Source organism: Panthera onca, chromosome C2 (genome assembly GCF_046562875.1).
Source record: "Panthera onca isolate mPanOnc1 chromosome C2, mPanOnc1 haplotype 2, whole genome shotgun sequence".
NCBI lineage: Eukaryota > Metazoa > Chordata > Mammalia > Carnivora > Felidae > Panthera > Panthera onca.
Window position 1 is genome coordinate 152,182,433 of NC_138347.1, and position 26,694 is coordinate 152,209,126.

The window sequence follows — 26,694 nt, forward strand, 5'->3', positions numbered from 1 at the left end:
GCACCTGCCATCTGTCCTAACATGTCCCAGATGCCCACGTCTGTTCTTCTGTTTTGCGTGTCCTTAGATCTGAACTTGCCTATCTCAGATGTTGTCTCATCCTCTTCAGCTTGTCCTCCTCTGAGCGTCCCCATGTCTATGTGAGACTGTTGTCTCGAGGGAGCCCAAATCTGTCCTAATCTGTCTCGTCCCAGTTGTCCCCACATCCATCCTGACCTCCTGTCCCTGTGGCCCTCCACTCTCATATTTCCAGAGTAAGGGGCCAGGACACAAGCCACACCTTTCCTTGGCCTTCCGTGCCCCTCTCACGGTCCCCCTGTCACGTAGCAGCCCTGCCATCTCCCCAGCTAAGTCATAGGTCTTTTCTGGAATACCAAATTATATGTGAGCCAGTCCACAAAAACAAACCTGCTCACTGGCTGCCCCCAGAGTTGGAAGAGTCTCACCGCAAATGTCCACCATGCTGGACCCGCTTCGCCCAACGCTACCTGATCTGGGAATGCTGCCCGCTGTGGATGTCCATCAAGCAGAGAGTGAAGTTCATGGTCATGGATCCATTCGCTGACCTCACCATCACTATGTGCATCGTGCTTAACACGCTCTTCATGGCACTGGAGCACTACAACATGACAACTGAATTCGAGGAGATGCTGCAGGTTGGAAACCTGGTAAGGGCCACTGGCAGCCGACTCTCAAATGGGCATCCTAGTGTGAAGGGCTCTTGGCCAGCTGGCTCAGCCTTCGTGGATAGCGGGGGGGGATTCAGAGCACAGCAGGATCTTCTGAAGGTGGGAGTCATCATGGAAAACATCTTGGAGCAGGAAGTGTCAGGATCAGGTTTTAAGGAGCTGAGAGATGTAGATGAGAGTGAGAAGTTGGGGATAAAGATGCCCAGAGGCTAGAAAACAAAAGTGAGTTGGGGGAGAACTTGAAATATGCAGGGACGTACGGCCGTTAGGATTGGAGGAGGAGCCTATGCAATAAAAGGCAGTTCTCTTAGGGAAAGGATGAATGGATGGAGAGGTGGGAGGAAGGATAGAAAGATGAATGGATGGATGGATGGATGGATGGATGGATGATGGACTGATGGACTGATGGATAGTTGGGTGTAGTGAATCAATCAGGCAGAGCCAGATTTGCATTCTGACTCAGCTCTTACTATGTGACCTCAAGCAAATTACTTAGTCTCAGTCATTGGCAAAATAAGGATTTGTTTAATTTAATAAATGTAAAATTAGTATGACAATACCAAGCTCATAGGAAGCTAATGAGAATTGAATAAGATAATGTGTGTAATGTGCTTGGCTCAGAGTTTGATAAACAGTAAGCACTCGAAATAAATGATAGCTGTGGTCTGTGGTTATTGTCACTGTTGATGTTATTAAAGAGACTGCCCCTGGAAGTCAGAATGTCTGGGTTCTAATTCTGATGGTTTTTTTTTTCCCCTGGAGATCAAATCAGTTCCTACCTCTTGATTCTAAAGATGGGAAACTGAGGCTCAAGAGGTGACATAGTAGTGGCAGAGCTGGGCATGTAACTACTGTCTCCTGACTCTGACAGGCAGGGCCCTACGGGCTCTGCCCAGCTAAGCACAGTCAGCCATTCCCAGGGGGTTCCAGGTGAACTCTGGCAAAGTGTCCAGTGGCCTCTGAAAGGAGCTCCTGGGATCATCACTGAGGTTGGGTGAAGGAGAGGGTCATTCAGCCCAAGCGTTCTCTTACTACAGAGACCGCCCTATCTTGGTTTCACAGGTGGTGCCCCCCCCCCCCACCCCAGGCAGGCAGGTCTCCTACACCAAGGACTGTAAGGATTCTCTTCGTTTATAACTTCCCATATCTAGAACTCTAGATAGTTACCTTGGGGTCTACTCAAATTTTTTTCGCAAACGTGAATCCATTTTGCTATAATTGTACTTCGTTCCTTCTTCCATATGCAAATAGAAAGCTATATTATAGTCTGTAGGTGTCTCACGGAACAATTGCGCCTGGCTCGTGTTGGGTGGTCTTCAGGTGGGTTGCAGTTGAAGGCAGTTTTATTGGAATGTTGACCAGCTGAGTTGGGGCGAGCAGCAAATCAAGGTGATAAAGAACACTGGTGGCTTCCCTGGATCACTGAGTTGTGACTGAAGCGAAGGTGTGTTAAACTTGGGGCTCTGTTATTAGTAATAAGTCACGTAATTGGATTATAGCTGCATTGTGTTTCATTTGGATAGCTTTATTGCTGCTACGTAAGGTTTTGATTGTCTTGAAGCTAATATATCCTCAGTGGTTTAAATGTTATATGTAAAGAAACAAACCATAAAGATAAGCATGGGAAAATAACCTCGGTATGGGAAAAACCTTTCCAAGCATGTCGTTAAAGACCAATTCCGTAAAAGAGAAGATCGCGAGATATGACTTTTAGCCCATCACTTGGAGAGCAAATGCAACTTTTGTTCCTAACACAGTGAACCAAAAACCCTGATGAGTCTCCTACTAGGAAACAACTAAAAATATAGGACGTATTCTTTGAAATGCATATCAAAGCTCATGAGAAAATAACAAAAATCCCCAAGTAACAAAAACAGAAAGGAACTTAAAAACCATAGCAGTTTACAGGTGAGGTGTTTCTGTAGTTCTCCGGGTGGGGGTCGGGAGCAGGTGATATTGCCGATTTGGGTAATCTGGGGATTTGGATTTCAGTGAACATGTAGAGACAAGACAAGTCTTTAGACATTGTGAATAGGGGTTGGAACTGAGTAGCCCCATGAGAATATAGCCCTACATTTGGCAGAACAGTGAACCAGAAAAAACTCCTGGCACTGAAACTGGGAAATGATATAGAAGGAAGCTTGTCAGTCTCAGCCAGGACTGAAGAGGAGGAAAAAGTAACCCCTGGAAGCTTGTGACAATGAATTTGGCCTTCTGTAGATGTGGAGTTCAGGTTTATAGCTGAGTGTTTCTGGAACCTATGCCTAAAGTTTAACAGATAAAGTGATCCTATGATATGTTGATATGTTGCTGCAAGAAGCAAGCACAAAACTTTTCTGAAAAGACACACTTTTAACCCAGGCCAAGTGTATTCTCGAAATTACAAAATACACAAGGAAATACCCCACTATGAAGAAGAGTCAGCAGATACACACACACACACACACACACACACACACACACACACACACGGAGGCTTATCCCCTTAAGAATGTCCCATGATATAACTGTCGAATAGAGATTATAAAGTAAGAATGTTTGTAAAAACTAAGGACATAAAAGAAAGAATTAAAGGAGCACCTGGGTAGCTCAGTCGGTTAAGTGACTGACTTTGGCTCAGGTCATGATCTCACGGTTCATGGGTTCAAACCCTGTGTCGGGCTATATGCTGACAGCTCAGAACCTGGAGCCTGCTTTGGATTCTGTGTCTTCCTCTCCCTCTTTGCCTCTCCCCCACTTGTGCGCTCTCTCTCTCTCTCTCTCTCTCAAAAATAAATAAATAAAACATTAAAAAAAGAAGGAATTAAAAACATAAAAGAATAAGACAGCTTTGGAAAAGAACCAAATCAAATCTCTAGAAATGGAAAACAGTCATTGGGATTAAAATCTCAATATATAAATCAAATAGCACATTCATATAGCTGGGGAGAGAATTAAATTAATATAATTTTAGATCTAAGGAAGTTGCCCAGAATGTAGAACAGGGAAGTAAAGAGACAGAAATTATGAAATCAAGGTTCAGAGACACGGAGTCAGAATGAGAAGGTAAGGCATACAGCTGATAGGAATTCCAGAAGGAGAAAGTAGGAGAATGGGGGCAAAGGAATATTCAGGGAAAGAATAGGTGAGAACTGATAAAAGAAATGAACCCTTAGATTCAGGAATTACATCCTGCACAGGATAAATAAGATATCTAGACATGCTGCACATCAAAAGCAAAGACATCATACAGCAACCAAAACAAGAAAGATTGCCTACTAAAGGAACAACAGTTAGAAGGACGGCAAAGTCCGCAGTTGCCTCAACAAAATCCAGAAGGCAGGGACATAATCATTTCACAATTCAGGGAGAAAACACTAGACACCCTAGAATTCTATACCCATCATCATCCTACCGTTGACAAAGGTATGCTAAACAAAGACCAAGAGCCTACTACACACAGACTGTCTCTCTTAAACAATAACAAAAATTTATACTTCAGAAAGAGGTAAAATGACTGCAGAAATAGGATTTGATAAGATCCTGAAAGGAATAGTAAGAATGTGGGAAAAACCAAGCAAGCATTGACTGTAAATACAATAATAATAAGGATTGCTGATTGGAGGGTATAAAAAGTAGGAACTAAAATATTGAACAACAGCAGCATCTAAGATAGGCATGGAACAGGGATTGGAGGTAGGATGGCCTAAGTACATGTACACTATGAAATATTAATTTAGATGTTATGAACTCAAGACTGATTGTTAAAACTTTTTAGGGCCACCACTAAGAGGATAGGAATGGAAAGTCTTAACTGCCAAGCCAGTAGAGAGGAAAATAGAGGAATTTTACGATTTTACAATTCAACCTGATAGAAGGAAGCAAAAGAAAAAGAAATAGAAGCACAAAATAAAATGAAGACGTAGGTCCAAATATACCAGAAATCGCAATAAATAGAAGTGGGGACTGCACTCACCAGTTAAGAGACAGATCGTCAGTTTGGTAAAGAAATTACACACAGCTATATGTTTTTTTACAAAAGATGCCCAAACATATCTTGGGAGACAAATCCCTAAAAGGGATTGAAGAAAAAGAAATGGAAAAAAGATAGAACAGTCAAATACTATCAAGAAAATTAATAGAGTTATATTAACATCAAACAAAAAAATACTTTAAAGCAGAAAGTATTATTGAGAGATAAAGAGATCCAAAACATAAAGATGGAAGAATGATTCACCAGGAATATATAACTCTAAACCTTCATGCACCAAATTACATAGCTTCTAAATATGTAAAGCAGACAGTGAGATCAATTTAACAAGACCACAATCTTAGTGAGAGGCCACCCTCCATAACTGATGGGTCAAGTTTACAAAAGATCACCAAGGATCTAGAGGACTTGAATAACAGGAATAAAAAGTTTCATTTATTGAATGTGCAGAGCACAGCACCCAACAATCAAAGAAAATACACATGAAACATTTACAGAATGACCACATTTTATGTCTCAAAGCAAGTTGCAGCAAAGACAGGGTATCATGCATTCTTCAATCTCCAACCACTGTGCAATTAAATTAGAAATATATGTGTCAGAATCTCACTGACTATGCACTTCCATCTCCAGAAATTTATCCTAAGAACAGAACTGGGCAAGATGTTTTAAAACATGTATGTGATTGGATATTTATTATGGCAATGTATTTAATAGGAACAAAAGAATGCCCATTGCAGGGAGATGGTTAAACTACTTATGGCATATCTGTACAGTGGAATATTCCACAACTGTTCAGGAAGGGAGGAAGAAAGGGAGGGAGGGAAGGAGGAAGGAAAAGGGAAGGAAGAAAGGAAGGAAGGAAGGAAGGAAGGAAGGAAGGAAGGAAGGACGGACGATGCCATAGATCATGTTTCATTGGTATTGAAGGATGTTTACAAATAATTAAATTGTAAAAGCAAGTTTAGGGTTCCATCAGCACTGCGCAGTGGCCCCCCTGCCAGGAGTCAAGGAAAGCACATCCCCACCCACACAGCCTCTGCCTACCAGATCCCAGTGAGGCTATAAAACAGGAAGAATTGAAGGCAGACCCTACCTGGGCCTGGCACTCTTGGCCACTCGCATCCATCATAATAAAAGCTGCTGATGATAACAATAATGGCCCTCTCATAGGAGCCTCTGCCTTGCATCCATTAGCTCTAACCCTTAGAGATCTCCTATGGGGTTGTTATTATCCCCATTTTACATATGAGGACACTTGAGGCTCAGGAAAATGAGGAAACTGGCCCAAGATCATAAAGTAGCAGATCCAGCTTTGAAACCTGGGTCTGGCTGCCATTCTCTGCGTGTCTTAAACCATCAAGCTTTGATCACAAGGCCTTAGAAAACCCGAGCTGGTCCTTTGGAAGGAAGACTCCGGCACCAAAATGTATGCATTTGTAAAGCAATGGTTCACAAGCTTAGCCGGATGTTAGCGTCACCTAGGAAGTTAAAAACAAAAACAAACAAAAGACAGCTCAATACTGGGCTGCACTCCAGTCCAATTAACGAGAATTTCTGGGAGTGGGACCCAAGCATCAGTATTTTTAAAGCTCCCCAAGTGACTCAAGTTTGAGAACCAGTGTTCGAATCACCTGGCAATCTAGTCAAAATGCAGGTTCTGCTTGAGCAGATCAGGGCTCTTCAAGCTGCTTCGTGTCTAAAGAGCTTCCAGTGATCACTCCCCCAAGAGGCATTCCCCAAGAGCCTCTGCTGTCTTTTTCTTCTGACTTCCAATGCCAGCTAATATCTGCTCTCTTGCGGCCAGAATAGCCTTGCCCCCGGGCAAAGTGAGGCAGGGAGCTTTCCTGAACTCCTTTCCCAGAAATGAGTGTTAGCATCCATGGGTCTGTCGAACAGGCCTTAAGAACCCACCTACCCTGGCGTGCTCAGGCAGGTGATGGGGGAGACCAGAGGGCCAGCCGGGGTCAGAGGAAGGGGCTTCCCAGGCCCCACCCTTAGGGGTTCTCAGGGACACTCAGTGCAGGGAGTGTGGCTGGCAGGACACCGGGCACTGCAGGAGCTGAAGGTCGGAAGCCCAACCATTTGTGTGTTTATTCGACAAATATTGGTGGACTGCCCGCTGGCCGGGCACTGTTCTTGTCGCAGTAAGACAGAAACGGTCCCCCCTGTGGAGATTCCTGTCTAGCCAAATCCGCAGCCACATACACAGTATGTCGGATGGTGGTAAGTGAGGGAAAGAAAAATGGAGCAGGGAAGAGGGATGAGGAGTTTGGTGGGAGAGGGTCATGATTTTAAGCATCAGGAAGCCTCATCCATCAGGTGGCTTTTAAGCCCAAACCTGAAGGGAATGAGCCCGGTGATTGGGGGAGGGGGGGATGGCCCAGGGAAAGGGAGCCGCACATACAAAGGCCCCGAGGAGGGAACAGCAGGGAGGAGACCAGCGTGGCTGGAAGAGCAGGAGGAGAATGGAGTCAGGGGGATGGAAAGGTTCTGCGTACAGAACCCGGAGACCGGCTTGGGTGCGGAGGAAAGGGGCAGAAGAACCCAAGGATGTCTCCCCACATGTGAGGGCAGCCCAGGCATTGGAGCTGAGGCTGAGAGATTTGGGGGGCCCTCCCTTCCCCAAGACCACAGCTGGTGGGGGAACAGTTCCCTCTGGGACCGCTGAAGTCATGGGGCCCGCCCACCTGTCATCTGGTCCCCGCTCCACCCACCCCACCGCTGCCCCACCCCCCACCCTGGCCAGTAGCAATCCCTGCCCCCAGCCCACCCCTTATCCAGACAGCAGGGGAAGGGGCTGATGCAGGTACCCCTCCGTCTCTCCTTTCGGCTCAGAGCCCCCTCAGGGTGCCAAGGGCTAGGTGATCCCCTCTTGTTTACTGACCCCGGCAAGCTACCTCAGGCTCCCATCCCTGGCCTCTACCTCCCTCACAGCTGCTCAAGCCCTGGTACTGTCCCCAGGGGTGGTCTGGCCCCTCGCCCACAGAACGCCCCAGTGCCTCCTCACTGCCCTCACAATAATCCCCTCAGCTCCAAGAAGGCCCCAACTTCCTGCCAGCCGTGCTTGCACAGGCCATCCCCACCTCCAGGAGCCACGTTCCCGTTGAGGCAGCTGGCACATTGCAGAGCAGTTGGTAATGATCACGGCTGCCTGGCCCACCACGCGATGGGCTCCTGGACCGCGGGGCTCTGCTGGCCCAGGCTGGGTGGCTCCGAACTGTGTCAACGAACCAAGGGAAACCCAGCCTCTGCCTCTTGGAAACTTTCTTCAGGAGGCAGAGGCGGTTCCTCTAAATCTTGAAGCACAACACTGAGTTCATTTCCTGCTTCTCGAAGGTACCAGCTACGTGTCCCCGAGCACATTACTTAACCTCTCTGTGTTTCCGTTTCCTCGCCTGTAAAATGGGGATAATGATACTTTCCTCGTCGGGTTGTTGGTTGTGTTAAAAGGAGCGTTCCAGCCCGGGGCTGGCACATTGTCAAGGCCTCAAGAAGGGGGTGCTGGCTGTTACTGCAGTGACGAGAGTTCAGTGCGTGGACAAGGCAGAGCAGGAACAGCAGGGGCAAAGGCCCCGAGACATGAGAGCCCTGAGTGTTGGCGGGAATGCGTGTACTTGGCCCTCGCGGAGGGAGAGCGCTTCCGGCGGTGACACGGGCTGGAAGGTGTCAGGCTGGGTGGTGTCACCCCCACCTCGGCCTCCCCTGCCCCCAGGTGCCTCCTAGAGCTGTGAGTCTGCCTAGAGCCTGAGGCGGGCCCAGCTGTTTCTGAGGGCCAGGCCAGCGGGTCGCGGGTGGTGAGCTGAAGAGGCAGCTAGGGCCGCAGGTATCCCCGAGGGGCTGGGCCGTGGCCGAGCAAGCACCCACTGGGAGCCGGGGTGCAGCCAGAGCTGGCAGCCCAGTGGGGGGGGGGGGTGCCCGGGGCTGCAAGAGTCAGAAAGCAGGGCGCCCCTCCTGGCCAGAGGGTCTTTCCAGCCCAAACACTGGGCACCCCGATCTGTGTGCCTCCCCAGGTCTTCACGGGGATCTTCACGGCAGAGATGACCTTCAAGATCATCGCTCTGGACCCCTACTACTACTTCCAGCAGGGTTGGAACATCTTCGACAGCATCATTGTCATCCTGAGCCTCATGGAGCTGGGCCTGTCCCGCATGGGCAACCTATCAGTGCTGCGCTCCTTCCGCCTGGTACCCGGCTGGGCCCGCTGCAGGGGGGTGGGGTGAGGGCCCGGGGCACTGTGGCCACCCCCCCTCCCCCGAGGTCACCACTCAGTTTCCCCTGCTCGGACCCATCGTGCTTTCGCCCAACAGCTATTTGCTGGGTACCCCAGCGCTGGTGACGTGGGGGGTCCGGAGAGGGGCAACATCGGAGAGGTTCCTCTGGGGGGACTATTGGGGTGGCGTCCTGACGACTTGCAAAGCTCTTTGTGGCTCACCGTGCCTCCTTTAGTCCTCATAGAATCCCAGGACAGGAGCTAGTATTACTGCATACCCATTTCACAGATGAGGAGAGCAAGGCTTAAGTGAAACGAATTTCCCAAAGCCACGTGGCAAGGAGCAGGTGGGAGCCGGGTCTGCCGACAGCTCCCCTGCCTCCTGGTTTCAGAGTCACCATGTGGGAACCTCTAATGCACATACAAATCATCTGGGGATCTTGTGAAACCACAGACACTCGTTTAGTAGGTCTAGGGTGATGCCAAACTGCTGGTCTGTGGACCACTCTGAGTGCAGAATGCCGGAGACGTCCACGCAGGGGGCTGGAGGAGATCAGGGAAGGCTTCCTGGAAGAGGTCTGGGCAATGTTGGGTTCACTGGGGGCTTGGAAGGCAGGATGGTAGGGGCAGTCGAGAAAGTGGAAGCTATGAGTTCTAACCCCGACCCACTGCCATGATCCAATGGACGCAGACAAGTTGCTGCACCCTTCAGGGCTGGCTTCTTCATCTGTCAGAGGAGGTGAGTGCCGGCCTCATGTGGTTATTGGGAGCTCTGAGTGAGGTGAGCCATCCTAAGCCCCGGCCTGGTACAGCAGGTATCCAGTAAATGCTAAGCGCCTGCCCCCTTTCTCCGTGAGAACTGAGAGGAGAGAAGGTTGGAGGCAGTTGGGCAAATCAGAGATGGTTTGACCTGATGAGGATGAGCCTGGAAGAGGAAGGACATTCCAAGCTGGAGGAATCTACCGGGAAGTTCCTGGAAGTGAGCCTGAGTCGGAAGCCGGTGTAGGGACGGAGAGCAGGGCTGATGGGGGGCGGGGGGTGATCTGGACACGGTGACCTGACTCCCAGAGCAGCGCCCAGGGCGGTTGCCCTCGGGCTGTAGAGAGGAACAGCAGTGTGCGCTCTTGGGGACACGTGCCCACAGGCTCCCTGGGTTTTCAGGCGGGAGCTAGTGGGGCAAGGGTGTCCGTGGGCAGCGGGAACCAGAGCCCCTCACAATGACGCCTCCCTCCCCAGCTGCGTGTCTTCAAGCTGGCCAAGTCGTGGCCCACGCTGAACACCCTCATCAAGATCATCGGGAACTCAGTGGGGGCGCTGGGGAACCTGACGCTGGTGCTGGCCATCATCGTGTTCATCTTCGCCGTGGTGGGCATGCAGCTCTTTGGCAAGAACTACTCAGAGCTGAGGCACCGCATCAGCGACTCGGGCCTGCTGCCTCGCTGGCACATGATGGACTTCTTCCACGCCTTTCTCATCATCTTCCGCATCCTCTGTGGGGAGTGGATCGAGACCATGTGGGACTGCATGGAGGTGTCCGGCCAGTCACTGTGCCTGCTGGTCTTCTTGCTCGTTATGGTCATTGGCAACCTTGTGGTAAGTTGGCCACACATACACCACACACACACTCACCCGCCCGGTCACCCGTCTGTCCATTCACTTGGCCTTCCTCCCGTCCATCCACTCGTTCACTCGGCCTTCCATCAAACTATCCGTCTACCCATCCGTCTCGCATCATCCCTTTACCCATCCATCCATCCCCCTGTTCGTTACCTATCCTTTCGTCTGTCTCCTCATCCACCACCTCTGTACCCATTTACTCATCCCCCTACGCGCTTATCACCAGTCCATCGATTCACTTATCCGCTCATTCTTCCATCCCTCTGCCCGTCCACACACCTCCCGATCCAGCCACCCATCTACTTACCAGTCACCCACCCGCCAACTCGCCCATCCACTTGTCCACCTCTCTGTCGCTCTGTCTACCCAGTTACCAGTCCTATCTATTCATTCACTCCTCCGGCCATCCCCACTTCCTCATTCTTTTACCCCCCCCCACTTCTCTGCCCATCCAAACCCATCCATCAACCCCTCTTCGTTCCTAAACGCACACGCACACCCCTACCTATCCGTCCATCCACCTGTCCATCCATCTGTCCATCCATCCGTCGCCCACACTCTTACTCTCCTATCTGTCCCTCCACTCATTAATCCACCCCCACATCCATCTGGCAACGCACTCGTCCATTCACTCATTCACCAGTCCTATCCATCCACCCATTTTCCATCCAGCTCTCTCCTTACTCACTCACTGATCCACCCATCCCTTCACATCACTTTTCATTTGTTTTTTCCTTCAATCACCCACCTCTTTACCTGCTTATTTATTGTATACTCGTTTTATATCCATTAACTTATTTATTTATTCATCTACCCGCTATTATATTAGTTAGTTACGACCAATGATGTATCACATCGTTTTTCAGTTCAGCTTAACAGCCATTTACTGAGCCCCTGCTGCATACAAAATACTGTGGCAGATGCCGTTGGGCATGCAGAGGTGAATGTGGCCCTGACATTGCTCACCAACGGGAGAGTGGGGAAGTGGAGAGTTCAAACAGGCCGGAAATAACTGTCAATCTGGTTAGAAGGATCAGAAGCATTAAGGAAGAGCCCGTGGGCACTGATCCCCTCCAGCAGGGGAAATCAAGGAAGGCTTCCTAGAGGAGGATTTGGAGCAGACCCGACAGGTGATGCTAGAGTGGGAAGGAGCAGAGGGAGTAAAGCACAGCTGTAGCAGGTGGTGGCCCAGGTAAGGCAGGGCCCATGGGAGCTCGTATGTCATCCTGGGTAGCTATGCTGGCAGTCCCTGCTACCCTGTCATGAGGGACGCAGGCCTTTGTTCCCATGTCCACCTGTCTGTCCTAGAACATGTGCTTCTTGCCTTGTATCTTTAAATGTGGGGGATTCTGGAGTTGAGGGAGATCAAAAATCCAAATGCCAGAGAATGAGTTCTTGGAAGAGGCGAGTGAGTGGTTCAGGAAGAAGTCACTGTCCACTGCGGACGTGAAGCTACCCGCCTGAGCACATAGGTGGTCCGTACGTGCTCAGACATCACACCCGCACGGCCTGACTCCTGCTGTGTGGGCCGTGTAGACTCACAGTGTAGGGCTTGTGGTTGGCTCAAGTACCGTGGGCTGTAGGCTCCAGAGCCCTTCCCCAAGCCTGCCCGCTTTCTCCTCCAGTGTGCCCTAACCATGCAAGGGTGGGCCCGGTTCAGGTTGGGATCGGGCTTCCCCCTGCCCCACAGGTGGAGCCCAGAGAGGGGGCAGGGCATCGGTGCACAGTGCACCCCCGTCCTTTCCTTCTGCTGGCCGCCCCTCAGGATGGAGCCTCACTGAGCCCTGGCCCAGCCCCGGGGCCACCACACTGTGTATTCCAAGGAGGACGCGGGTATGCCAGGCTCTCAGCCCGGGGCCAGGCCCGCTGCCCTCACGCATACAGCCCTGCGATTTCCTAGCGGATCTGCCTGGGATGAGAAGATTAGAGGCCGCTGGAGGAGGGAAGCTAACGCAGCCCACACAGCCCCCACCCTGGTCGCCTCAGGAATTGGGCCGCTGCCGGGCGTGGGTGGAAGCGAGATTGCCATTGAAATGGGAAGTCATGATCAGGCAGGGGCTGGGGAGCGGCAGCGTGATTGACGGGGAAAGCGCTGGAAGAAACCAAGCCTCAGAAGCAGGCAACAAGGGAGGACCTGGCGCCTAGTAAGGGTGGACAGGGCTGCCCAGGCACCCCCCCCCCCTCGCTGCCCCCCAGCCTAGACCCCAGATACCTGGAGGCGAGCCACGGGGGAGGTCAGAGGGTCCGGGCTGGGCAACTGGGAGCAGAAGCAGGCCAGGCCTAGGCCAGTGTGGCCGAGGCCAGGGGCCAGGCCAGAGGTCAGTGTAGACAGCAGCCCTGAATCACATCACGTGCCCCACCCCCCAGGGGTGACATGAAAAGGGCTGCCAGGTGTCAAAAGCGATCATCTCCCCATGTAGAATGCCAGATCCTGCTCCTCAACCTTCCCATACTGTCCTTGTGAATGTGCACTCCTTAAAGGCGTGTTTCTGACTCCCGGCGCTCCAACTTGACTGCTGCTTTCTTCAGAATTCTCATCCCTAGCTCTCGGACTGGCACGAGGCATGTCTTAGGGGCTTGTGAGAAGCCAGAGAGGGGCCCAGAGTGGGTTACTAGTGAGAACTGCACACGCATCGTCACACAGCTCCCTGCCGAGGGGGCCCCCGTTGAGGGAACTCCCTTCTGGGGGCAGCTGGGAGGAAAAAGCACCAAGCCCCAGGTGGGGAGGTTGTGTCTCTGGCCTGTCAGCCTGACGACACGTGTGGGAACAAGCCCACCACCCTTTTCCCTTACCCTCCACGAGGCTGGGAAATGGACCCACGGCCACCCCCTTGTCACTCAGCAAAAGTGCTCTCTTTTTTTTTTTTAACAAAAGCTAAAGCTTTGCACTTGCAGGGTGGTTTAACAGCGAGCAATAGTCCAGACCATGCAAAGAGAGACGGGTTTTGCACACCTCACTTAAGGAGTCTCTTAAGGACACAGGTAGAGTGTGTTCCACAGCAGAAGCCCCAGATTTTCAGGTGTCGAGCCAGTTCAGGGGCCCATCACCAGCCCCTCCTTCGCCAACAGATGTAGAAGTCCCTTCCCGGGAGTCTCCGGGAATTCTAGACTGCTTCTGGGTGGGATTCTGTCTTGTCCCTGGTGATCCCAGACCGGATCCCACTTCCCAGGGAGCAACGCTGTGCCCCTCCTAACCCCACAGTCCTCCATTACTGCCAAGGTAGCAAGGCTCTGTCTGCAGGCCCCGTCTGGAGGAAGCCATGGTTCTCCCATTGACCCTGGGCCCGAATGCCTTCAACTCAGACTGTATCCGAGCCCTTGGGAAAAGGGATGGGAATTGGTCTTTCATTTATAGCCAAACTCACTATGTTCAAGACACCTGGAGCGTTAGGATGAGGGCCCAGGGCTCGCGCCCAGAGCTGTTTGCCGCGGCAGTCCTTCAGGTCTTTCGGCCTCAGTTTCCCCATAACGGACCCGAGGCCGAAGGCCTCTGGTGTGGTGCCCGCCCCGATGAGCCGGATCTGTTGCCTCCACAGGTCCTGAACCTCTTCCTGGCTTTGCTGCTCAGCTCCTTCAGTGCAGACAACCTCACGGCCCCCGACGACGACGGGGAGATGAACAACCTCCAGCTGGCCCTGGCACGCATCCAGCGTGGCCTGCGCTTCCTCAAGCGGACCACCTGGGACTTCTGCTGTGGGCTCCTTCAGCGGGGGCCTCAGAAGCCCGCGGCCCTTGCCGCCCACGGCCAGCCGCCCCGCTGTGTGGCCACCTCCAGCTCCCCACCCCCACCGCCCCCAGAGCCAGAGAAGGCGCCTCCGGCCCGCAAGGAGACACGGTTTGAGGAAGACAAGCGGCCAGGCCAGGGCACCCCGGGGGATACAGAGCCTGTGTGTGTGCCCATTGCCGTGGCTGAGTCAGACACAGATGAGCAAGAGGAGGAGGAGGAGGAAAACAGCCTGGGCACAGAGGAAGAGTCCAGTAAGCAGGTGAGTGCCCCCCGCCCACCTGTGCAGCACCTGCGCATACAGGGTCCAGGGCTCTGCTGTCCAGGGATCCCAGCCTCGCTCAGAGCAGCTGCCCCAGCAGGAACGGGATGGAGGTAGACGACAGGCCACTCCCAAAGGGCAGCCTCACACAGGGGTGCTGAGGCCAGCTGTCAACCCTCTCTTCCCAAGCCAGCCCGGAGGGGACCTAGGGACGGGCTGCTGTCCATCATTCATCTGATGCTAGCCATGAGAGCTGATCGCATGGAAAGGGGAACCAAGGTACGGCAAGAGAGAGGCTTGCTAGGAGTTCCTCATGCACCTGCGACAGAGCCAGACATCCTGGACCCCCGACCAGAATGTCCTAGTGGGGAAGGAGTGCAGTCTCCTGACCTCGCCACTGCCCTTTCCCCTCCTCCCAGGCCCAGGGCTAACTCTGAGATTTAAAAATAAGCCTCCCTGAGATGGCAGGTGTCAGAGACAGCACTATCTTATCTCCCAACCTGTTATTTTTAACACTTAGGACCAGAGTCTGGACAAAAGAGACGGTGCCCCCCGCCCCCTCAGGTTTCCCGTGGCCTGAGCCAGGCTCAGATGGCTTCTCCTTAGGTCTTCAGGTCAGACAGTGAGTGGTTCTCTGTCCGGTTGGGCCCGTCCTGGCTGCCTTATTTAGGCCTGCCCTGAGCGGCTTTGCTGTGAGGAACAACGGTTCCCCGTGTGTAGAAGTGAATCTGAGGCTTCGGGCTAGCTTCCACAGCTTTCTGCCTCCCAGTGGTCCCGGAGGCCAGCTTCCGCCCCTTGAGTCAGACCAGGCTGCGGGACAGCGACAGTATGAGTTGGGAGAAGGCAATGTGGGTGTTGCCAGGACCACGGCTTCCAGTTATCTCCAGGATGCTCCTTTTCCTTTTCCTTTCTTTCTCTTGAGCCTGTTGACTCTGGCTCCCTGGGATGTGTGTGTGTGTGTGTGTGTGTGTGTGTGTGTGTGTGTAAGGAGTGCCGTGGGAACTCATGGGAGAAGTCAGCGTATCCTTCCTAAGTGGAGTTGCCAGCACTTTGGAGCTGGGCATCACAGCCCAGCTGCACCCTTCCAGGGAATGGGAGGAGGGGGAGATTTATGCCAGGCTGACCAGGAGCCTCCCAGCGGCCCACTTCCGGCCCTGGAGGCCCTTGATCTTCAGTGAGAGGAGGCCCCATGAAGAGGGCAGGAGGCAGTGTTCCAGTCGCGTAGGCAGGGCCCTGGAAAACACTCTGGCTGGGTGGCTCACGGGCTGGGGGTCTCTTCAGCAGGAATCCCAGCCTGTTTCCGGCAGCCCAGAGGCCCTCCCAAAGCCCAGGGCCTGGAGCCAGGTGTCAGAGACCCCCTCCTCCGAGGCCAGTGTGGCTCAGGCAGACTGGCGGCAGCAGCGGAGAGTGGAGCCCCCGGCCCCAGGGTGCAGTGAGGTAACGCACACCTTTGTCCCTGAAGCCGGCTGGGTGCTGCTGCTTGGACTGGAGCCAGGCCGTGAGAGGCCCTGGCACACGCCTGCATTTGCTGGTGGGAACCGTAGCCGCTGTCATAGGCAGCGTGGGAAACCCGTCGACGGAGGGGAACGTGGGCAGGATGGGGGGAGGGATGGCTTGGGGCCCAGGGCTTCCGGGAAATTCTGGAAGCAGCCAGCCGAGACCCCTGATGCAGGACTAACCCTACACCTCCCTGCGTTCACGCCTCCTCACTCGGTTCCTGTGCTTTGCTCCTCTCTGCCAAACGTTTGTCCTATGAATTACCCCATCCCAGGGAACTTCAGGGGGCCCTGAGAACAAGTTCTTGGCACATTGCCCACCCTCCTTGACACTGGCAGGAGCCCTCTGGTTTGCCACAGACCCCACTTGCCTGACTTCATTCCACCACCTGCCTGGCCCCTGTAAGCATTGGAGTCGGCAACCCCTGAGCTAAGGGACCATGGCTCTGCCCACTACGCCCCCGACCCTGCACACCCACCCCCACTCACCACGGAAGGGGGAGGTCAGGCGTTCAGAGACAGCGCTCCGTGGCTCTGGCCCTGCAGCCTGGCCCTGGCCGGCAGTTGTGACTTGCCCCAGCAGAGCACTGCCCATTTTGCCGGGTCCCTGTCACGGGATGGGCTCGTGGGAGGCCTCGCGATCATGGTCATCTTTGGAGCACGAGCACCCGCTACGGTCTTCACCCTGACGGTGCGGGTCGCACTTCTCCCCTGGAGGGTCTGACGCAGAAAGGCACCTGGAAACAGGAGGGGCACAAAAGTCGCAGAGAAGGGGGGGGCTCTCGTACTGGAATGTTGAAACGTCTTCCTTTCCTCAAATCAGTTCGTGGTGGGACCCATCAAAGGGAGAGAGAAGTGGGCTGGGTTTTCCTGGGAGAAGGACCCCTCATCTCACCTGCGGCGGGATCCTGAAGGCTTGGCTCCCTCCGGATGCCCCGCGGACTTTACGCAGCTCCGGTGTCTGAAGAAGTAGCACAGAGACCTCCTCGGGCTCGTGCCTTTCCCAGCTCCGCTGCGTAGTGAAGCTGGGGGCAGAAGGAGGAAGCCCTCCAAGGCACGGGGACCCCAAAAGGGCCACGGCTCCACCCTATACCCGGGCCCTCTCGACTTTCCCACCAGCGTCCAGCCCTTCCCCATCACAAACACCAAAACTTAAGAGGACTTTGAGAAACCAGAGGAGTGAGTCATGGGAGGAAGGGAAGAGAAGGCAGCTTCAGGAGCAGAGGCAGGCCCAGGAACTCAAACCAGCTCACCTCCAGGCGGAGCTGGAGATGCGGGCTTGCCCCCGTAGCTGGGATCCGAAGCCACTGAAGGCTTCCCTTCCTTCTCAGAAGCCCCTGCCTCGGCCGTGCCATGGCTGTCTGTAGAGCGGGCTCCTAGAAGCAGAGTCTGAGACAGGCTTCCTGTGCAAATGATTTACCGAGGGAGCGCCCTCAGAGAAGCCGATAGGGAAAGAAATGGGAGAAGCAGGGTGAGGCCAAGGAAGAAGCTGCGAAAGGCCAGTGCTGGATTCAGGCCTCAGCCTGGTCCGCTGGGAGCCCTGGAGCATGAGCTGCACATGGCCTTGTCCCACCCCAAGGCAAGGGGCTGGCCTTTTGTGTTCCCATAGCGGTGCAACACTGTCAGCCGCCCCTGGCTTGGGCCGTAGCCCCCACGCCATTACCAGGGACGGCCGCCCCCGGCTGAAGACCGGGCTCTGGAGAAGGAGCCAGCTAAGCAGCCGGCGTTCACGGTGCCGTGGCTAAGAGGGAACTGGGCAGGGCACCAGCAGGCTCCACTACTGCGCCCCTGCACGCTGGAACCCACACGAGACTAACACAGACACTCACAAGGGCAGGCTGCGCGCACATGCCCGGCTGTAATCAGGTTATGCAAGGTCAGGGCAGCAGAACCCCGCCCAGCCGGGCAGGGACGTTCCCGATCTTTTCTTGCTTTTACTCCAGACCCTCCCTGTGAACCGGGTGAGAAGTGCGGGCTGAGTTGCTGGCCTGTTCTCTGCGTGTCTGACCTCACACCTGTATGTGCCTGTGCTCCTGGTCCTGACTCTGTTCCCCTTGTGGCACGTCTGTTGGCTCTGTGTGCCAAGCCACTACCGTGTATCCTTGGCCGGATGTGTCAGTGTTGCTGCCCGTGTCCGTTTGTTCCTGGCTGGATGCATTTCCCGTCCCCAGTGCCTTCCCTCCCCACACACCCCCTGCACCCCACACTAGACTCCAGCGCAGACTCAGGACCCCCGAGGGGCCTCAGTCCAGCCCGGGGCAGGTCCCCACCCACCCGTCCACCCTGGGCTCAGATTTCCAGGGTGTGTAATGGAAAGTAGTCTGGGCACCTTCCCTTAGGGAGCCCCCGGCTGCCCCAGACTCTGGGCTCCAGGCTGGAGGCTTCCTCATGGCCCTCACCCACCCCACCCCACACCCCTGCCCACAGACTCAGGAGGACAGTTACTCGGAAGGGAGCACAGCAGACATGACCAACACTGCTGACCTCCTGGAGCAGATCCCTGACCTGGGTGAGGATGTCAAGGACCCAGAGGACTGCTTCACCGAAGGTACTGCCCGGCGTGGCCCTTCGCCCCGGCCTCTGCCCCGCCCAGAGGGGCAGGACGACCAGTAGCAATTTGGGGCCAGGGGCCATGTGGCACCGCACCCTGTCCCTGATGCTTGCCCTCTCTACCCCATTCCTCGTGACCCCAGGGCCCCTCCTCGTGCCCAGGACTTGAATCACGGCAAGTCTGCCCGCGGAGTGCTGGGCTGGGCAGTGTGGGTCAGCGGCACCGAGGACCGGCGACGTTGCGTTGGTAGTCGTAGTGACACTGTGTTGGTAGCACGGCAGGGGCGCCATCGTCTTCACCTGTGCCCCCAGGTGGGCACGGTGCCCGGCACGCCGTGGGCCTTCTGTAAATACCTGTGGGTGTGACCTGTGGCCGTGCTGGTCGCCGGCGTCTGTAACTCTACGGATGGGTGGTGTATTCGCAAGGCGGCTGGGGCTAAAATGAGAGCTCGCCCTCCACGTGTGGCCTGTCATCTGGGGCTTTCAGTGAGCGGTCTGCCCTTCCCAAGGTTCAAAAACTGCAAACATGGACAAGGCCCGGGGACAGAGCGCCCCAGAGCACCCCAGGGGTTCGGGAATATTTCCCCAGGGGGAGAGTTTCCCAGATGAGCAGAGGAGAAGCAGGAGCCCATCCCAGCCCCAGCCTTCCCCCCACCCCAGACCTGCCAGGCCCTTTAGCCACTCACTGGGTGCCCAGTCCACGCGGCCTTTCCCTGGAGTTCCTGCTGAGCGTGGGCCCCGAGGACGGCACCACGGTGCTTCCTGCCGTCCACCACCCCCGCCCGCCCCGTTCTTTACTCCACATCATCCCCTCTTTCTCTCAGTCACTCCTTCCACCATCCGACCTTCCGCCATCGGGCGTGGGCATTGGCAGGCCCCGGCCTGGGCCTGACCCCTCCCCCTCCCCACCCCCGCAGGCTGCGTCCGGCGCTGTCCTTGCTGCGCCGTGGACACCACGCAGGCCCCGGGGAAGGTCTGGTGGCGGCTGCGCAAGACCTGCTATCGCATCGTGGAGCACAGCTGGTTCGAGACATTCATCATCTTCATGATCCTGCTCAGCAGCGGAGCACTGGTACCCTCCTGGGGATGCAGGGTTGGGCAGAGAGGGATGGAGGAGGGGAGGAGGGCGGGGAAGGGAAGTCTCCCGCTGGAGAGGCTGGGGAGGAGACCGGAAACTGGGGCAGAGCCTCTGCTGAAGATGTGCTTCCCCCGCCCCACCCCCCCCCCCCCCCCCCCCGGGAGCGGGAGTCAGCCCACAAACTCCCAACACCACGGCACGTACGGAGGTCAGAGCAGGAAGGGCTCACAGAGGTCATCTTTCCAGACCCCCGTGTTCCACAAAAGGGGGGTGATTTGCCCCCAGTTCACAGCACCCAGCTGGCATAGGTCGCAGGTCACCAGCCTCCTACCCCCCAAGCTCCGGTGACACACCCAGCTGCAAACAGCCCCGTCAGGCCGTTTCAGTGCAGTTAACAATGCTGGCTGATGTGACACTGGTAGTTTTACTTATTCCCCGTCTTCTAGGGCGAGAGGCCATGCTCTGCAGGCTACACAGTATCACCTTGGATCCTGACAATAGCCCTTTGTAAAAACGTTAAATGACTTGCCTAAGGTCCCACCTCACTCAGCAGCAGACGTGGTATTTGAACCCAGGCGGTCAGATTCCAGAGTCCTTTGTCTTGAGCTTCTGTTCGTTCAAGAGGCCTTTTCTAAGCTCTCCTTGTATCTAGGCCTATGAGCCATGGGGGGCAGCAAGAGGAGGAGACCCCAACCCCAGCCTCAGTGGCTCAGAGTCTAGTTGGGGAAACCAGATTCAGTAGGTTTGGGGTAGAGATCAGCTCCAGAGAGACAACGGAACAAGAATGGAGTAAATGGCTGGGAGGTCAGGGGGACTGGAGCGGTCAGGAAGATTCCCTGGAGACAGCAAGTGCAGCTGGACTGTGGAGGACAAGGAGGTTTGACCAAGCACCCGATTCTGACCTCTCAGTCCTTCTAGGAGGAGATGGGACAGCCCCGGAGAGAGTTCTAGAAGATGCTGGTGAGCAGGGAGACAGGTGGTCAAGCAGGCAGAAGAGATAGTAACTTTCCTGGCCACAGGGAGGAAGCGCTTGATATTGCTGGGGAGGTGAGAACCCCATGGATGAGTAGCAAACAGGGAATGCTTTGAACTGTAGAGCGAGAGAGAGGGGCACTTTGACCCAAGGCTATGTGCCTCCACTCTGTGCTGCCTCCTGCGGGGGCAGGCCATGGGGAGGCACTGCGGCTGTCACTCCTAAATCTCTGGGCCCACCCCATTCTGTACTGCCCTCCCCTGTCCCAGAGTGGGCCTGGAGCCATGACTTGCAGGCTGCATGGTGTTTTACCATCGGCAGCTAGAGCCAAATCTCTGTAGGCTTCAGAGAAGGATGATTTGACAATATGTTAACGAGTTTTGTTTTTAAACAGCCACAAACAAGGGCAGCCAGAGCCATGTAGTCTGGGCTGTGGAGGAAAAACTCAGCCTGGCATAAGTGAGGAGGAGGTTTGGCAAGCAAATGGTGAATCTAATCAGGGTAGACAGCCAAGCACAGTTTAAAAAAAAACCACGTCGATGATATATTGAGAAAAAGAAGTCTGAGTGTGTTATTTAAAGTCATAAACTTGTTTAACAGAAAGCAAACTATATATCCCTTCCAAACTGTTGGAGGGAATTTTCTTTTAAAGAAAACAGAGCTCTTACAGCAAAAGATAGGAGAAAAAAGAAGGAACAAGGAAACATGAAACCAGGAAACAGAAAATAATATGGCAGAGGCAAAATCAAATATGTGCTTTAATAATAACAGTAACTGGATAAAATTCATCTTTTAAAAGGAAAGGACTCTGAATGGATTTCTTTTAATACTTATTTATCTATTTTGAGAGAGAGAGAGCACAAGCAGGGGAGGGGCAGAGAGAGAATCCCAAGCAGGCTCCATGCTGTCAATGCAGAGCCCTACCCGGGGCTTGATCTCACGAATAATGAATTCACAACCTGAGCCAAAATCAAGAGTCAGATGCTTAACTGACTGAGCCTTCCAGGTGCCCCTGAATGGATTTAAGACAAAAACAGGGGCACCTGGGTGGTTCAGTAGGTTAAGCATCCGACTCCAGCTCAGGTCATGATCTCACAGTCCATGAGTTCAAGCCCTGCGTCGGGCTCTGTGCTGACAGCTCACAGCCTGGAGCCTGCTTCCGATTCTATGTCTCCCTCTCTCTCTGCCCCTTCCCTGCTCATGCTCTGTCTCTCTCTGTCTCAAAAATAAATAAAAACATTTAAGAGCAAAATAAAAAAAAAAAAACCTTCCACTATGTGTTTTTAAATGACAAACCAAAATGGTGTCACTCAGAAATATTAAATGTAAAATAATAAGATATATCAGACAAATGTAAATACAATGACTACAAAACTAGAGTGTTTTTGTTTGTTAACATTAAACAAGGTTTAACTCAACATAAGAAGCTTGAGATAAAACCAAGCAGATCCAAGCTATAATTAAAAAAAACTATTATAAATATATTTTTGCTTGGGATTGCATAGCACTTATATCAAACAAAAACCATTAGAATAAAAAGACAAGAAAAAAGTGGCAACAGTGTAACAGTACAGGGAGATTTTACCACACTTCTATTAGTTCTTGACAAATCACATAGAAAGAACAAAACAATGAGAGATCTAAAATATATGTATATACAATTTTATCTAACCTAATAATAGAAATAATAACATTTAAATAGCACCCACTATGTACCAGACCCTGTTGTAAGCATTTTACAAAGATTCATTCATTTGATTCTCACAATAACCCTAAGAGATAAGTACTAGTATTAAGTCTATTTTACAGATAATGAAAGTGCTAGATATGGCAAAAATAGAAATAAAAAAACAATAACAACAATAATCCTTAAAAGTGTAAAAGTCATTCTTAAACTTTGGGTCAAACAGAAAATAGTTTGGTGGTAGGTTCATCAGTGTTCATTATATTAATAAGTAAGTAAATAAGTAAAATATAGAGGCTACTCATGGACCGAAGATGACAGTGTGTTGTAAATCAGAGATTATGATTCAACCAATTCTGTCCGCTTGAGATCTAGAAAAATAAGAAAAAAAATTAGAAGGAGAGAAAAAAAGCTGGCTGGGGGAATAAAAAACTAGAAAATAATAATACTGAGAGTACTGCTTATGGGATGCAGCCAAAGCTGTAATAAGAGGAAAATTCATAGACTTAAACACTTTTATTATTAAACAGAAAGAATGTAAATTGATTAATTATTTAACTCAAGAAATTACAAACATAACAACAAAATCATCTTAAGGAAAATGAGGAAATAATTAATAAAATTTTAAAAACAAATTAATCAGAAAATAAATAATAAAACTGATATGAAATTCCAAAGCTGATTCCTTGAAAAATTAAAATAATAAAACAGATAAACCACTAGCTAATCTGATCCCTCACATCTCCAAGCATTAATTCTTCTGCATTCTCAAGGAAGAAAATAATTCCAATCCTATTTAAAATAGTCTAGTGTGGGGCACCTGGGTGGCTCAGTCTGTTAAGTGTACAATCTTGGTTTCAGCTCAGCTCATGATCCCAGGGTCATGGGATTGAGCCCTGTGTTGGGCTCCACACTGAGCATAGAGCCTGCTTAAGATTCTCTCTCCCTCTGCCCCGTCTCCTGCTTGTGTGCTCTCTTTCTCTCTAAAATGTAAAATAAAATAATAAAATTAAACTAAATTAAATTAAAAATAAAATAAAATATAAAAATGTTCTAGTCTATGAAGAAAGTCTATACATTCTTTTTATGTAAGTTAAATAATGCTGATTTTTAAAAACCAGTTTTCATACACCATATTTATAAACAGTGATGCAAAAATCCTGAAATACTTGCAAATAAGATCCAACAATATATTTTTTTAAGTCAGTACATCATAGCCAAGTATATTCTAAAATGGCAGAATAATGCCATACTAGGAAATCTATTTATATGAATAGGACAGAGATGAAAACCGTAGTTACCTCAATGAATGCCTGACTTTTAAAACTCTAGTAAGAATAGAAATAAAATATATTTCCTTAGTTTAGAGAAAAACTCATTCTCAAATTAGCTTCTATTATCATCATTAGTAGTAAAGCACTTGAAACATTTTTATTAAAGTCAGGACTAGGAAGATGATTTAACTACTTTTTAGTGGTTGTTCCATTATTTAGTAATAATCTTGAAGCACTAGCTGCCCAATTAATCAATAAAAGTAAACATAAAAGATAAAAATTAGAAAATAGGAGAATTGGGGGCACCTGGGTAGCTCAGTCCATTAAGCAATCAGCTTCAGCTCAGGTCATGATTTCAGTGTTCATGAGTTTAAGCCCCACATCAGGCTCTGTGCTGACAGCATGGAGCCTGCTTGGGATTCTCTCCTTCTCCTGTTTTTCTCTACCCCTCACCTGCTTGCACTCTCTCTCAAAATAAGAAAGAAAGAAGAAAGAAAGAAAGAAAGAAAGAAAGAAAGAAAGAAAGAAAGAAAGAAAAGGAAAGAAAGAAAGAAAGGGAAGAAAGAAGGAAAGAAAGGGTGGAAGGGAAAGAGAAAGAAAATAGAAGAATTGGAGTTAAGGTAGTCAAGTATAAAATAAGTTAAAATAATAGAAATAAATATAACTGAAGCATTACTTGTAGATAATGATTGCTAGAAAAATTTTAAAACCTATTACATGGCCAGTTATAAAATAAATACACAAAGAATTGTTGCTGCTGTTTTATTCTAACAGAAACCATTTAGTCATAAGTAATATTTCTGGAATAGTCCTTATTTGCCAGACATTGTAAACACAAAATAAGTGGGAATAAATATTGCATGAGATGTATAAGAGGTACATGAAGAAAACTCTAAAACTTAGCTAAGCAGTGCAGAAAAAGACCAATAAATATACTATAAATATACTCTGGTCTTGGGTAGGAAGGTTCCATATTACATCCTAATGCAGTTAATGCATTAAGTGCAATAACGATAAGTTTGCAACATTTTTCAGGGAATTGGATGAAAGACTGCTAAATTTTATCTTGAAGATTACTAAAAATGGCCAGGAAAATTCATATGATATTAATTCAGGACAGCACACAGACAGGTTCAATAAATTTTAGCAAAGACAGAAATGTAGTTTATATGATAAAGTTGACTTCTAATCTGTGGATTGGAAGTGTATTCTTTAATAAAGCGTCATAGCACTGACAAGCCACTCTGAAAAAAATATTAAAATGGATATTTGCTCTTCACCAAAATATATTGGATTTTTACAGTTGTAATATAAAATAATGAAACTAGAAAGTTAAAAAGAAAAAAGAAGAAAAGAAGGGCCATCTTTTGTCCTAGCCTTAGACTAGGTAAGGGCTTTCTTAACGTGATCCTGAAGGTTTTAGTAGGTGAAAATCATAATGAATGATATGATTACATTAGATATAATAATAAATGAAAATGAAGTATGGAACTTCCGTACGGTAAACAAAAATAAACAAGATTTTTTTTTAAAGGTTGAATTTTTTTTTTTGCTCTTTCAAGTTTTTAGTTAAATTTCAGTGAGTTTTATTAGTGTAATATTAGTTTCAGTGTAATATTAGTGATTCATCACGTATATACGTGCTCATCACAAGTGCCCTCCTTAATCCCCATCACCTATTTCTCCCATCTCCCCACCCACCTCCCCTCCAGCGACCCTCAGTTCGTTCCCCGTCGTTAAAAATCTGTTTCCTGGTTTGCCTTTTTTTCCCCCTTCCCCTATGTTCCTTCATCTGTTTTGTTTCTTAAATTCCACACAGGAGTGAAATCAGAGATCTGTCTTTCTCTTACTGACTTACTTCACTTAGCAAAATACCCTCTAGTTCCATTCATGTCATTGCAAACGGCAGGATTTCATTCTTTTTTGTGGCTGAGTGCTATTCCATTGTATAGATGTACCACACCTTCATTAGTCACCAGGCAATGGATAAACTAAACAAGATTTAAAGGCACACAACTAGGACAAGTTGTATATAACAAAGAATAACGTCTCTGAATAAACCAGACACTCAAGTAAAAAAAAAAAAAAAAAATTAGAGAAGATGAACAGGCAGGTCGCACAAGGAACACTGCCCATATCCAAGGAAATGATGTCAGCATGGCCAGTAATAAAATACATGACAATGTAACAAATTGCAGTTTCCATGCCTCAGGCTAGGAAAAGTGACGAGAAACCCCAGCACCGTCAGTGGCGTGGGGAACAAAGAGCCAGCTTCCTCGACTGTGCAGGGAATGTCTGTCGGCTTCCCCTGCTGGAGATCCTGTTCCCCATCTGTACCAAAAGTACACCTTGGACCCGGCACCCCAATTCTGGACATGGATCCTCAACACATAATCATTCACGTTGTTCGCTGCGATGTTGTTTCTACTAGGGATAGATTGGAAACAGCTGCAATGTTCGTTCATGGGCATGTGAGCTCAGTAAACAAGAGTTATGTGCAAATAATGAAACAGGATGCGGCCGTCTAAAAGAATGCTAGGTAGCTACTGCCGGTCACATTACAGAGTAGGTAAACACAAGAGATTGTTGAGTGGAAAAAGAAGCTTAAAAGCAGAGCATATCTTAGCAAATTGGGTGCTGTCATATGCACACAAGTAGCGAGTGTTGAAAAGAATGTTCACCTAAATGTTAGCAGTGGTTACTGTAATGTCATGAAATCTTCTAGAAGGGCCTCCTGCTCTTCTTTAGGATTTCTAGATTATTTAATTTTTTTGTAAGAAGCACACATTTTTGTAATCAGGAAAACACACACACACACACACACACACACACACACACACACACACACACACCTACTTTTCATCTGGAACAACTCCCAGAGTCCATTTTGGGACCTGAGTTCTCCTGTGTCCTGTCTACGCTGACTGGGCTAGCCATATAGATGCCTGGGCAGGGCACACCAGGGCTGACAGCGCTGGCCACCGGGGGCCCCAGTGACTCACTTGGGCCCCGCGGGCAGGCAGGGAGGCCCAGAGCAACAGGCGGAGGTGGCTCCCCGGGGCCCCCAGTGACGTGTTCAGTTGCCTAGACTGGGATCCCCCGAGCACACCAAGCGGGGACAGATGGGGACAGGAGGTGCAAGAGGGCAGCTGGGACGGGGCAAG

General features: G+C 50.7%; 1 protein-coding gene across 11 annotated transcripts in view; it reads left to right on the forward strand.

Moving 5' to 3' along the window:
• The window catches only part of SCN5A (sodium voltage-gated channel alpha subunit 5), a 94,057-nt gene that overhangs the window by 49,481 nt on the left and 17,882 nt on the right, over nucleotides 1–26,694 (forward strand). For 5 of the 11 annotated variants that reach the window (XM_078432491.1, XM_078432482.2, XM_078432488.2 and 2 more), the window contains exons 14-20: nucleotides 430–668; nucleotides 8,673–8,846; nucleotides 10,109–10,465; nucleotides 14,026–14,475; nucleotides 15,757–15,912; nucleotides 18,399–18,519; nucleotides 19,439–19,593. In XM_078432491.1, coding sequence (XP_078288617.1) covers nucleotides 430–668; nucleotides 8,673–8,846; nucleotides 10,109–10,465; nucleotides 14,026–14,475; nucleotides 15,757–15,912; nucleotides 18,399–18,519; nucleotides 19,439–19,593 — 1,652 coding nt within the window. Of the gene's footprint in view, nucleotides 1–429; nucleotides 669–8,672; nucleotides 8,847–10,108; nucleotides 10,466–14,025; nucleotides 14,476–14,664; nucleotides 14,755–15,756; nucleotides 15,913–18,398; nucleotides 18,520–19,438; nucleotides 19,594–26,694 lie in introns of all 11 variants that reach the window. The other 6 variants (XM_078432484.2, XM_078432483.2, XM_078432487.2 and 3 more) reach the window with 4 other exon arrangements.